At 48.2% G+C, this 13,835-nt stretch overlaps 1 protein-coding gene across 1 annotated transcript in view; it reads right to left on the bottom strand.

Annotated features, from left to right (window-relative positions):
* Window positions 1-13,835, bottom strand: part of MYBPC3 (myosin binding protein C3) — a 156,615-nt gene that overhangs the window by 129,805 nt on the left and 12,975 nt on the right. The window contains exons 4-6 of the mRNA XM_075326520.1: window positions 13,073-13,201; window positions 11,097-11,180; window positions 10,862-11,010 (exon numbers count right to left, since the gene is read on the bottom strand). Of these exons, the coding sequence (XP_075182635.1) occupies window positions 10,862-11,010; window positions 11,097-11,180; window positions 13,073-13,201 (362 nt within the window). The remainder of the gene's footprint in view (window positions 1-10,861; window positions 11,011-11,096; window positions 11,181-13,072; window positions 13,202-13,835) is intronic.

The following is a 13,835-nucleotide window of genomic DNA, read 5'->3' as shown; positions in this document are numbered from 1 at the left end:
GGGAGGCGGGCCGCTCCTCAGGAATGAACTCTCAAGGTCCTTCACCCTGGCACGACAAGTATGTGGGGGGACGTCCAGTCATCCCCATCGTGCTGGATGGCATTCCGCTCAACGCCTTGCTGGACACTGGTTCCCAAATAACATCAATTCCGCATGTCCTTTATAAGAGGTACTGGGCTGATTCAGACGTTAGCAGTGGTCCATCTAATGTTGCATTGAACATATGGGCTAGCAATGGTGAATTAGTACCACAGGTTGGTTTCAGAGAAATGACCATTAAGATTGGGAGAGTAGAATTGCAGAATCAGGGTATTATCATTGTTGATGTTGACCGACGAGAACGTGAACCAACTATGCTGCTAGGAATGAATGTAATTGAAAATTGTTTTGCAGAGGTAATTACTGTCTTGCAGCAGATCGTCGAGACTGCCAAACCTGGGCAACAGAGACTCCTGCAGAAGGAAATTAAAGCCTTGATGCTGAAGCAGCAGGTAGAAATGTCAGGAGGTGAAATTGGCAGTGCAAGAGTAAGTGACCCAATACCCATTGTAATTCCTCCCAAAACGGAAATGCTGGTCTGGTGTAGAGCCGCAATAGGCATCAGAGGGCGAGACTATCAGGCCCTGGTAGAACCTGTGTACTCAGACAGTAGGCCCACTGTACTGACGGCCAGAGGAATAGTTGAGGTACACAGGGGAAGAGTGCCAATACGCCTTCTAAATTGTGGGGAAGATGAGGTCACCCTACCAAAGTATGCTACCATGGCTAAGCTATATACGGTTGATAACAACGCCATCACCACCGTTGAGCCCTTGAAGCCGTCAAGTCAGGCGGAAGACAATGGCTCAGAGGGAAAGCTGGAGGATTGGTGCCAAAAGCTACATGTAGGTACCGATTCTACACCCTCCCATCAAAAGCATGGAGTATACCGAGTAGTGAAAGAATATGAACAAATATTCAGCAAACACCCATTAGACTTTGGGCAGATCAAAGGGGTAGAGCACACTATACCCACAGGTAACCATCCACCCATAAAGGAGAGGTATAGACCAGTACCACCGGCTCACTACCAATGCGCCAAAGACATGCTCAAAGAAATGAAAGAAGCAGGGGTAATAAGAGACAGTTGTAGCCCCTGGGCAGCCCCACTAGTGCTAGTTAAGAAAAAAGATGGGACCATGAGGATGTGCGTAGACTACAGAGGGATCAACCGCATTACACACAAGGATGCATACCCATTACCTAGGATAGAAGAGTCATTGGCTGCATTAAAATCCGCTACTTACTTTTCCACCCTAGATCTGACTAGTGGGTATTGGCAAGTTCCTGTGGCAGAGGCTGACAAGGAGAAGACAGCGTTCACCACGCCGATGGGCCTCTGTGAGTTCAATTGTATGCCGTTTGGACTCTGCAACGCACCTGGAACCTTCCAGCAAATGATGGAGTGCTGCCTAGGACATAAAAACTTTGAAACTGTCCTCCTGTACCTGGATGACGTCATAGTCTACTCCAAGACCTATGAACAGCATCTACAAGACCTGGCAGAAGTGTTTGAAGCCTTATCCGGATACGGCATGAAAATCAAGCCATCCAAGTGTCACCTTCTAAAGCCAAGGGTACAGTACCTGGGACATGTCGTGAGCTCAGAAGGGGTAGCACCAGATCCTGAAAAAGTTACTGTGATCAGAGATTGGCCGAGACCCACCAGTGTGAAAGAGGTGAGGCAATTCCTGGGACTGGTAGGCTACTATAGAAGATTTATAAAAGGGTTCACGAAGCTAGCAGCTCCCCTACAAGACATCCTGGTAGGACAGTCAAAGAAGTCTGCAGCCCGAAATCCTCCTTTCCAGTGGAGTGATGAGAGAGAAGAGTCCTTTAAGAAGTTGAAGTGGGCACTGACAGGAGAAGAGATCCTGGCATATCCAGATTACCATCAACCCTTCATTTTGTACACGGATGCCAGCAACGTAGGACTGGGAGCAGTATTGTCTCAAAAGCAGGAAGGCAAGGAGAAAGTTATTGCCTTTGCAAGCAGGAAGCTCCGGCCTACAGAAAGAAACCCAGAGAATTACAGCTCCTTCAAGTTAGAACTACTGGCAGTAGTTTGGGCTGTAACAGAGCGTTTCAAACACTACCTGGCAGCTGCAGAATTTACCATCTTTACTGACAACAATCCATTGACCCACCTGGACTCTGCAAAATTAGGTGCACTGGAACAGCGATGGATAGCCCGACTGTCAAACTACAACTTTGTCATCAAGTACAGGGCAGGCCACCAGAATGGGAATGCAGATGCCTTATCCCGGATGCCACACTCGGGGAACGTGGAAGAGGAACCGGAGGGACTGGAAGAAATTGAGCTGCCGGCCTTTCACCGTCCTAAGGTGGGACAGTATCAACCGAGTGTCTACCAAAAACAACAGCAGGCAACTCTCAACCCATTAGCACACCACGGATGGGCTGACACACAAGACAGCGATCCAGCTGTGAAGCTAGTGAAAGAACTGCTTACACAACAAGGTGCATACCCTAATCAGAATGCCCCAGCTGAGACGCAACATCTCTGGAAGGAGAGAGGTAAATTGTTCCTGTACCAAGGGAAGCTCTGTAGAAGGCACACCAATCCAAAAACACATGAGTTGGTCTGGCAGATCATCGTGCCCAAGAGAGACGTCAAGATGGTTCTGGAAGCTTACCACAACGGTGCTGGTCATTTTGGTTGGAAAAAGTTGGAAGTGCTCTTAAGAGAAAGATTCTACTGGGTTGGCATGAGAAAATCAATTGAAGATTGGTGTAGAAAATGCGGACCGTGCAACCTCAGAAGAAAGGATCAACAGAACCAGAGAGCTCCACTCCAGTCCATAGTAACAAAGCAACCACTCGAGCTAGTCGCATTAGACCACGTCAAGTTGTCACCAAGCCGGTCCGGCTATGTCTATGCCTTAACCATCGTGGACCATTACTCACGCTTCTTAGTGGTGGTACCCGTGAAAGACCTTACAGCTAGAACAGCAGCTAAAGCATTCCAGACGTACTTTTGCAGACCCCATGGTTACCCAGAACAAGTCCTTGCAGATCAAGGTCCAGCTTTTGAATCACAGATTTTCCAAGAATTCTGCAACATGTATGGCTGTAAAAAGATCCGCACAACAGCATACCATCCCCAAACAAATGGCTTATGTGAGAAGATGAACCATATTGTGATTGACCTGTTGAAGACCTTACCAGAGTCAGAAAGAAATCAATGGCCAGAGAAGTTGCCCGACCTAGTGGACTTGTACAATCATGTCCCGGTGAGTTCTACAAACTGCACCCCCGCTTACCTTATGCGTGCAAGGCCCGGTAAACTGCCAATTGATCTAGATATGGGAATTCTGAAGCCAGATGCGGAAGTTCAAGAATCCAATTGGGATACCCTACGTCAGCAGCAGTATCGCCAAGTACAAGAGTGCGTAGAGAAAAGTCTCCAACAAGCTAGGGGAAGACAGGAGAGAACCTTCAACCAGCATGCTCTAGCAACCCCATTGCAACCTGGTGACCAAGTTCTCAAGAGGAAACGGCGCACAAACAAATTGGATAATCAGTGGGAAACCACCCCATATACAGTCTTGCCATCCAGTATGGATAATCCCAAAGTGTGTCTCATCAGTAAGGATGAAGGAAGGACATCAGCTGTCGTGTCAAGAGATCAACTCAAACCGTGTCCTGAAACCCTGAAGACACCAGAAGTCACCTTACCCGTACAGGTACAACCTGTCAAGAAGGAAGAAGATGTATTCCATACAGTCTTAGGAGATTTCCCAAAAACATGGCCAAATTACTATGGAGCAGTAGTAGTCCCAATGATCGCCTTCCCTCAAGTGGTGGAACCACAATCAGAACCCATACCACAAGAAGTCTCAAGACAAGAAGAACTGGAAGTTGAAACCGTAGAGGAAGAACAGATTCCTGGTCGCAGTGGGCTTGCCAGTCCTACAGTCAGTACCCCATCCTCACAAGTACCAGAAACACCAAATAGGTACACTTCCACCCACACCATTATGCTAAGTACACCCAGTACAGCAACAGTACGCAGGTCACAGCGTAGTACTCAGGGTCAGATACCAGCAAGATATAAAGACTAATGTGGAATTGCATATAAAATGTACATATGTTATAATGTTTATGGGAAAAACCGTAACAGTTTAGTGTACAGAAAAGGTGAGAGAAGAGTGGTGTAAGGTGGCAGCACGGAGAGTTACAACTTGATCACATTGTTGGTGGCCCGAGGGCCGTGAGGTCTACTGCACTTACGACCAGAGTAGAGACACCTTTAAGAAGTGTTTGTTGATTGAAATGTTTATTTAATTGCAACGTTAAGACCAAAAGCCCAGTACCTACAGAGACTATACTGTATGAACACTTATATAGTTTTGAACATTTTGGACTCTTTTTGAGCTTTAAGGTTTTTGTATTTTTTCCTTTTGAGACTCTGTATATATAATTGTTGTGATAACTTGTTTGTTTGTTTCACAGTCCCGGAGTACTGTTCTTCACTAAGGGGGAATGTGGCACCCCAGGGTTGCCACACAAAGGGTTAACTCCCCACACACAACACCAAGACCTCCTGGCCAGAAGGGGGAGACCAAGCTGCTTCCCTGTACATTCTGCTGGGGGGAGGAAATGGTCAGTAGTTTCAGTTTGGAAGTTCAGTGCAGAGCACTGAGGAGACAGGATCTCTGCAGATTGGAAGCTGGCTTTAGCTCACCTCAGGATCCACTGACCAATTCCAGGCCTAGCTGAGGGTCTGAGGAAAGGAGAAAGAGTACACAGAGGAACATTCCTGGGAGACAGAGCATTGCTGATCATCCCAGTGGAGCACACAGAACGGATGCTGGATCCGAGACTGCAGGTTACATACTGCACAGTTACCACCAGAGAAGTGAGGATTCCACATTCTCTATCTGTACCACAGACACAAGCAACAAACGCAGAGTTCAGGAACATACAAGTAAGGACTCGAGTTGCCTGTCAGGTCGGTACCTAGGAGCAGAACAGAGCAGAGCCAGCTGCATAGTTCATACCGCAGCAGGGCCACAGACACACAGTGCAGGCAAGGAAGCCAAAACGGCCCGGCTGGGCGGGAGAAACCCTGAACCCCTCACAGACTCCGTGGACAGTACTTTGCTGAATACCATCACCAGTAAAAGACAAAGAAACTGCAAAACCGTGAGTCTGCCTGTTTATTGTGCTCGTGTCCTGCACTCCCCCCATAGACTAACATACTGCCCCGGGGAAAAGGCTCTACCCGTGGGGAGCCGTCCCATCTCAAGCTGCCTTCCATCACCCCGGAGGTTCTGCAGCAGCGGTGGTCATCTCTGATCACATTCCACGGGTGGCGTCACGAACATAACCCCCCCCTTTTATTGTGGAACCAGGGAGCACAGACCGGGTCACGACACCGTGATCCCCTTTCCAGAAGCGACCCTTGGCCCGGTTCTGGGTATCTCCTTAACCCCTGGCGACACATATGTTTTCCCTTTCAGACAGTGCAGAAAATAATCTTTAGCCTCAGTTGTTGGTGCGTTTTTTCCTGCGTTTTTTTAGGTGTGGGGGCCTCGTCGTCTCCTCATGTTCAGTGCGGGGGCCACGCCATCTCCTAATGTTCAGTGCGGGGGCCACGCCATCTCCTAATGTTCAGTGTGGGGGCCACGCCATCTCCTAATGTTCAGTGTGGGGGCCACGCCATCTCCTAATGTTCAGTGTGGGGGCCTCGCCATCTCCTTGTGTTCAGTGTGGGGGCCACGCCGTCTCCTCGTGTTCAGTGTGGGGGCCTCGCCGTCTCCTAATGTTCAGTGCGGGGGCCACGCCATCTCCTAATGTTCAGTGCGGGGGCCACGCCATCTCCTAATGTTCAGTGCGGGGGCCACGCCATCTCCTCATGTTCAGTGCGGGGGCCACGCCATCTCCTAATGTTCAGTGTGGGGGCCACGCCATCTCCTTGTGTTCAGTGTGGGGGCCACGCCATCTCCTTGTGTTCAGTGTGGGGGCCACGCCGTCTCCTAATGTTCAGTGCGGGGGCCACGCCGTCTCCTAATGTTCAGTGTGGAGGCCATGCCATCTCCTAATGTTCAGTGCGGGGGCCACGCCATCTCCTAATGTTCAGTGCGGGGGCCACGCCATCTCCTAATGTTCAGTGCGGGGGCCACGCCATCTCCTAATGTTCAGTGCGGGGGCCACGCCATCTCCTAATGTTCAGTGCGGGGGCCACGCCATCTCCTCATGTTCAGTGCGGGGGCCACGCCATCTCCTAATGTTCAGTGTGGGGGCCACGCCATCTCCTAATGTTCAGTGTGGGGGCCACGTCATCTCCTCATGTTCAGTGTGGGGGCCTCGTCGTCTCCTCGTGTTCGGTGTGGGGGCCTCGTCGTCTCCTCGTGTTTGGTGTATCTACTTGTGTTCGGTGCAGGACTTCTTCATCTCCTAATGTTTGGTGTGGGGTCGCCGTCTCCTTCTGTTTAGTCCAGGGGCCTCGATGTCTCCTCATGTTTGGTGCGGGGGCCTCGCCGCATCCTCGTTTTCGGTGTGGGGACCAAGCCATCTACTTGTGTTCGGTGGGTGAATTCTCCGTCTCCTCATGTTTGGTGTGGGGGCTCACCGTCTAATTGTGTTCGGTGCGGAGCCTCGCCGTCTCCTCGTGTTTGGTGCAGACGCCTCGCCATATCCTTGTGTTTGGTGCAGGGGCCTTGCCGTCTTCTTCTGTTCGGTACGGGGGCCTTGCCGTCTCCTTGTGTTCGGTACGGGGGCCTTGCCGTCTCCTTGTGTTCGGTACAGGGACTTTGCCGTCGCCTTGTGTGAGGTGTGAGGGCCTTGCTGTTGCCTTGTGTGAGGTGTGGTGGTCTCACCGTCTCCTTCTGTTCAGTGCGGGGGTCTCGCAATCTCCTTCTGTTCAGTGCTGGGGCTTCGCCGTTTACGTTCTGTTCAGTGCGTTGGCCTCACCATCTCCTTGTGTTCCATGCGGGGGCCTCGCTGTCTCCTCCTGTTCGGTGCGGGACTCTCACCATCTCCTTGTGTTTGGTGCGGGATCCTCGCTATCTCCTTCTGTTCATTGCGTTGGCATCTCCATCTCCTTGTGTTCCATGCAGGGACCTCGCCGTCTCCCCGTCTTCGGTGCGGGGGCCTCACTGCTTCCTCGTGTTCGGTGTGGGGACCTTGCCGTCTCCTCGTGTTTGGTGTTGGGGCCTCGCCGTTTTCATCTGTTCAGTCCATTGGCCTCGCCATCTTGTTGTGTTCCATGCGGGGGCCTCGCCATCTCCTCATGTTCAGTGCAGGACCCTCACTGGCTCCTTGTGTTCAGTGCAGGGCCTCAGTGGCCTATAGTATTCGGTACGGCATATTTTCTCTTATAATGCATGAAGTCCTGAATTCACGAGCCTCGGAGCTGGATGCCCTGTCACCATTTCTGGGGTTTTTGCTTGGGTCGCTACACAGAACCTGATTTGCCCTTTTGGTTCCCAGAATATATAACCAAAATAGTGAAGTGAAATAGCCAGTAGCATCCTAATGGCCGGCTATAAATAATACCAGCGAGTGTCCGTCAGAAAACGCAAAACTGGTTATTAGTTCTCCTGTGAGCTTCTATTTTCAGCCACAACAAGTTTGAGATGTCACAGAAATGCAAAAATCGTCTCATGTGCCTGTAACCGAGGCCCCCGAACCTGGGCCAGGGCCATATTGTGAAATGTGATGGTGCCAGCGACGTGCCTGGTGCGCTAATTAATCCTAATCACTGGAAAACCCCTGGAACACTTCAGGGCCAGTTTTAACGTTTGTGCTTTTATTTTTTTCCTCTTCGCAGAAGCATAACTTTTATTTTTCTACCAATATCGTCATACGAGGCTTGACAAACACCGGTCACTTTACAGTATAATGTACTGGGAAACAGGAAAAATTATGGTAAAATGGTTTGAACGTGAGACGATCTTCATTTTATAGACAATCATCTTGGCTTCTCATACATAAATGTGACTTGCAACTATTTAGCATATCATTAGTTATGCAGATTCTTGTCATGTCTCTGCATTGTTACTGTTTTGCTCCTGGTGGTGGAAAAATCTTTTTCTTCCTGTATACTACAAATTACAACCTGTTTTCACATTCCCTAATAGCTCAGTGTGTTATTAAGTTAAACCAGTGACTTTTCACTTGGGAATCAACTTAATAACACACTGAGCTATTAGGGAATGTGAGAACAGGTTGTATTTTGTCGAGTCAAGGAGCCGCCATGAAGAAGATTTTCCAAGAAAAGAGAAACAGCCTCATCCAGCTCATTGATAGCGGTCTATCAGCTAAGAAAATTGTCAAACTGCATTAGTGAGGTCCTGACAGGTGGAAGAGTATAAAATGAAGTCCATCTATTCAGAAGCCAAGAGGTGACGTCAAGGCAAAATATCGGAGTCAAAAAGTCGGCTTATTTCAAGGTCTATCAGTTCTGGTGACACCAGGCAGTGGAGGCGGCTCATCTGCTCCACAATAGTGAGATCACACACGTCCACGTTACACAAGTCTGGAATGGTGGCCTGAAAAAAGGTGAAGACGCCTCAACTTCAATATCATCATAAGAAGCGTCGGCTCGAGATTACAAAGAAGAACGAAAAGTGGAAGATTGGAAACGGGGGATTTGAAACGATGAGACAAAAGTCAATAGACGGCTCTGATGGGGGCAAATGAGTCTGGAAGAAACGAGAGAAAAAGAGACTAATGGATCAAAAAAATGTAAGGAACTGTCAAGTTTGGTGGAGGAAGCCAGATGATATGGGTGTGTTTCACAGCCAAAGACGTTGGATACTTGACCGGATGGATGGTGGTCTCAATGCGAGCTATATGTGAGGATCCTACAAGATGGGTTACTTCATGCACTTGAGTACTATAGGTATGAAAAGGACGACACAGTGTTCCAACAGGACAACGACTCGAAGCATATGGTGAGATTGGAGAAGAAATGGTTCAATGACAATGAAGTAGAGGAGCTGGATTGTTCCCACAGTCCCCAGATCTCAACCCAATCCAACACTTGTGGATGAAGAAAAAGCTATATACATCTCCAATTAAGCCAACCATTATGCACCAACACTGGGAACTTGGAGAAGAGACCTGACCAGTATGCACCAACACTGGGAACGTGGAGAAGAGACCTGACCAGTATACACCAACACTTTGAACGTGGAGAAGAGACCTGACCAGTATACACCAACACTGGGAACATGGAGATCACACCTGACCAGTATACACCAACACTGGGAATGTGGAGAAGGGACCTGACCAGTATACACCAACACTGGGAACGTGGAGAAGAGACCTGACCAGTATACACCAACACTAGGAACATAGAGAAGAGACCTGACCAGTATACACCAACACTGGGAACATGGAGTTCACACCTGACCAGTATACACCAACACTGGGAATGTGGAGAAGGGACCTGACCAGTATACACCAACACTGGGAACGTGGAGAAGAGACCTGACCAGTATACACCAACACTGGGAACATGGAGAAGAGACCTGACCAGTATACACCAACACTGGGAACATGGAGATCACACCTGATCAGTATACACCAACACTGGGAATGTGGAGAAGGGACCTGACCAGTATACACCAACACTGGGAACGTGGAGAAGAGACCTGACCAGTATACACCAACACTAGGAACATAGAGAAGAGACCTGACTAGTATACACCAACACTGGGAACTTGTAGAAGAGACCTGACCAGTATACACCAACACTGGGAACGTGGAGAAGAGACCTTACCAGTATACACCAACACTGGGAACGTGGAGAAATGACTTGACCAGTATACACCAACACTAGGAACATAGAGAAGAGACCTGACCAGTATACACCAACACTGGCAACATGGAGAAGGCACCTGACCAGTATGCTCCAACACTGGGAACGTGTAGAATAGACCTGACCAGTATACACCGACACTGGGAACGTGGAGAAGAGACCTGACCAGTATATACCAACACTGGGAATGTGGAGAAGAGACCTGACCAGTATATACCAACACTGGGAATGTGGAGAAGAGACCTGACCAGTATGCTCCAACACTGGAAACGTGGAGAAAAGACCTGACCAGTATACACCAACACTGGGAACGTGGAGAAGAGACCTGACCAGTATACACAAGCACTGGGAACGTGGAGAAGAGACCTGACCAGTATACACCAACACTGGGAACGTGGAGAAGATACCTGACCAGTATACACCAACACTGGGAATGTGGAGAAGACACCTGACCAGTATGCACCAACACTGGGAACGTGGAGAAGAGACCTGACCAGTATACACGAACACTGGGAATGTGGAGAAGAGACCTGACCAGTATGCTCCAACACTGGGAACGTGTAGAATAGACCTGACCAGTATGCACCAACACTGGGAATGTGGAGAAGAGACCTGACCAGTATGCACCAACACTGGGAATGTGGAGAAGAGAGCCGACCAGTATACATCAACACTGATAACGTGGAAAAGAGACCTGGGATCGGATTTCAGTGGAGACCTGTTTGAATCTGATAGATAACCGAAAAGGATTCAGGCTGTGCTGAAAGCCAAAGGTGGATTTCCAAAATGCTTACAAAATAATAGAACTTTCGATTTTTAGAAGCAAAACAGTAACAATGCAGTGACAAGAAGCTGCATAACTAATAATATGCTAATTAGCGGCAAATCATATTTATTTATGAGAAGCCCAGATGAAGGTCATCTCACGCTCAAAGCTGTAGAAGACGGTGAGATATGGAGCCTGAAAGTCAACAGTTCAAAACATTGTTACCCTTTTGCTTGTCAGTGTAAACCAATAGCCCTCTTTACCTTATTGTTGCGGTCGTATGTCTCAGTGATCTGCAGGTGTTTGCCCACTTTGCTGGATAGATCCATCCATTTGCCCTTGAACCATTTGGCCACTGGTTTCTTCATCAGGTTTGCACCATTAACCCTTGCAGTGAATTTGATGTTTGCACCTGATGTGGGAAATAAAAAAAAAATGTAAAAATCCATTTCTTCTAGATAAATATAATATAATAGTCCGCACTTATAGGACACTGACCCACAGCGACCTCTCCGTCCACCGGTCTCTCCAGGAACAGTCCGATCTCATCCTTAGGAGCCTCTGGTGCTGGCGGAGCCGGAGCTACGAAATTATGAAAGATTATTATCACATGAACATGATGCATAGAGATGGTCCTGATGCTAAAGGGCGACATTGGGTGGAATGACTGGAAAAACTGCATACATTTATTACTAGCAGGATTGGCATCAACACGCGGCAAATTTGGTCAGATGCCAGGGCCAACAAGATTTAAGAGAACCATGGACACTGTGTAATAATGCAGTATGCTTCTCAAGTTGATGGCTTAGACAAGGGGCCCACAGAGGCCTAGGGGCCCACATCCACCTACACTCTCACGTTTGGAGAAAACTTTTATCGTATAGAGTCATTTTAATGTCCACATTTGAATTGTCATCCATCTAAGGCAGGTATTGGCATTGCTTGCCTCCTTCCCATAGATTATCCTGGTGCCAAGTCTTGCCCAAGTAAGTACTTCACACACGGGGAAGACTTCTTTCCCTGCTCCACGGTCCTATTTTGATGACCATGTACCCGCTTCAGGTGCCTATAGCAGCTATGGAGGTCAGCACTGGCACATGGCACCATACACAGCAATCTGCGATGATCCTCGCGTTCTGACACCTTTCTATTATAACCAGTAATTTGGTGTACAGATCCACATTTATGGGTTCTGACAGAATGGGCTATCCCTAAAACTCCACTCACATCAGTGAGCCTTGAGTGTCCATTATCCTGTTACTAGTTCTTCCTTAGACCAATTTTGGCAAGTACTAACCATCACATACTAGTAACATGACAGCCATATACCGGGAACACCCAGCAGACCCACTGTATACTGGGAACACCCAACAAAACATGCCATATACTGGGAACACCCATCAAGACATGCCATGTACTGAAAACCTCCCAAAAGAACCTGCTGTATACTGAAAATGCCCCACAAGAGCCTCCGTATACCAGGAACATCCAACAAGACCTGGTATTATAACATGAACACCCCACAAGACCCGCAGTATAGCGGGAACACCTCACAAACCCCGCTGTATACCGGAAACACTCCCTGAAAACCCTCTCTATACAGAGAACACCCCAAAAGACCTGCTGTATACGAAGAACACCCCACAAGACCAGCCGTATACCAGGAACACCCCACAAGACCCGCCATATACCGAGAACACCTCACAAGACCCGCTGTATACCGGGAACATCCTCAAAAGACCTGCTGTATACCGAAAACACTCCCTTAAAAGCCTCTCTATACAGGGAACAGCCAAAAGACCTGCTGTATACCAAGAACACCCCACAAGACCAGCCGTATACCAAGGACACACCACAAGACCCAATGTATACTTTGAACATCCCGCAAGACCTGCTGTATATCAGGAACACCCCTCAAGACCTGCTTTATACTGGAAACATCCCCAAAAGACCTGCTGTATACTGGGAATGCCCCACAAGAGCTTCTATATAGTAGGAACACCCCACAAGACCTGCTGTATACTGCAAATACCCCACAAGAGCCTCTATATACAGGGAACACCCCACAAGACCTGCTGTATACTGGGAACACCCCACAAGACCTGCTGTATACGGGGAACAACGCACAAGACCTTTTCTATACCGGGAACACCCCACATAACCTGCTGTATACCAAGAACACCCCACAAGATTGGAATACTCCATAAGACCTCGTATACCGGAAACACCCACAAGACCCGCCATGTAGTGGGAACACCCCACAAGACCTGCTGTATAATGGGAATATCTCACAAGACCCGTTGTATACCTAGAATACCCCACATAACCTGCCATATACTTTATACCAGGATTGGTGGAGTCCCGGCAGTCAGACCCCAGCAATTAGAACGTTTTCCTCAAACCTTAGGATTCCTTACAATATCAGGACGAGCCCTTTATTGTAATGGCTGATCGGTGCATACAGTTATAGTTACCATCTGCAGGTGGCTCTTCTTTCTTTTCTTCTACGGCAGGTTCTGGGGCTTCTGGAGCAGGAGGTGCAGGGGCAGGAGCCGGGGCAGGAGCGGGGGCAGGAGCAGGAGCCGGGGCATCTTTGGCTTTTTCTACAGGTTTTTAAAGAAATTCCATTTAGTTTATTTTCCTGTATAAAATTACAATTTGGCATCTCTTACAATGACGCCTAAGCTTTATAGATTGGCATGCCATAGAACATAAAACATCACTAATAAATAGTATAAATGACTACTGAAAAGCTTAGTAAATGAAAAGTTACAGATACTTTATATTAGCGCAGGCACGTAATGTAGAGGCCGGTCATAGACATGCGGTTAGGTTTCGAAGAGGCTGCAAGCAACAAGCAGTTATCAGTGAATGGATGCTTATTTGGCACCAATAGGTTTCCCCGTTATAAGAGGTGAATATGAAGGAGCTGCAGTCTCAATTCACCCGATCAATGAAGACTCGGACCCCAGGCTTCATACCACTATCCATCAGGTTCACATATGTATTAGAAATTTTGATTTTGCTTTCCTACTATATCCATCATGATGGACACACTCAGCACCTATCGGAGCACCTTCGAGTTCCACTCATGACTCCTACATTGATATGAGATGAGGCAAATCTTAAAGCTCCGGCACTCTTGTGCAAAATCTGTCTCAGGGGTTTCTATGTTCCATTGATAATACCGGAGACATATGTGTCCAAGGCGCCGGGACCCACTCAGGCACCCGGACC

This window comes from Anomaloglossus baeobatrachus, chromosome 10 (genome assembly GCF_048569485.1).
Source record: "Anomaloglossus baeobatrachus isolate aAnoBae1 chromosome 10, aAnoBae1.hap1, whole genome shotgun sequence".
Lineage (NCBI taxonomy): Eukaryota > Metazoa > Chordata > Amphibia > Anura > Aromobatidae > Anomaloglossus > Anomaloglossus baeobatrachus.
Note: the sequence above shows the minus strand (reverse complement) of the source record. Positions and strands in the feature narration are given on the sequence as shown.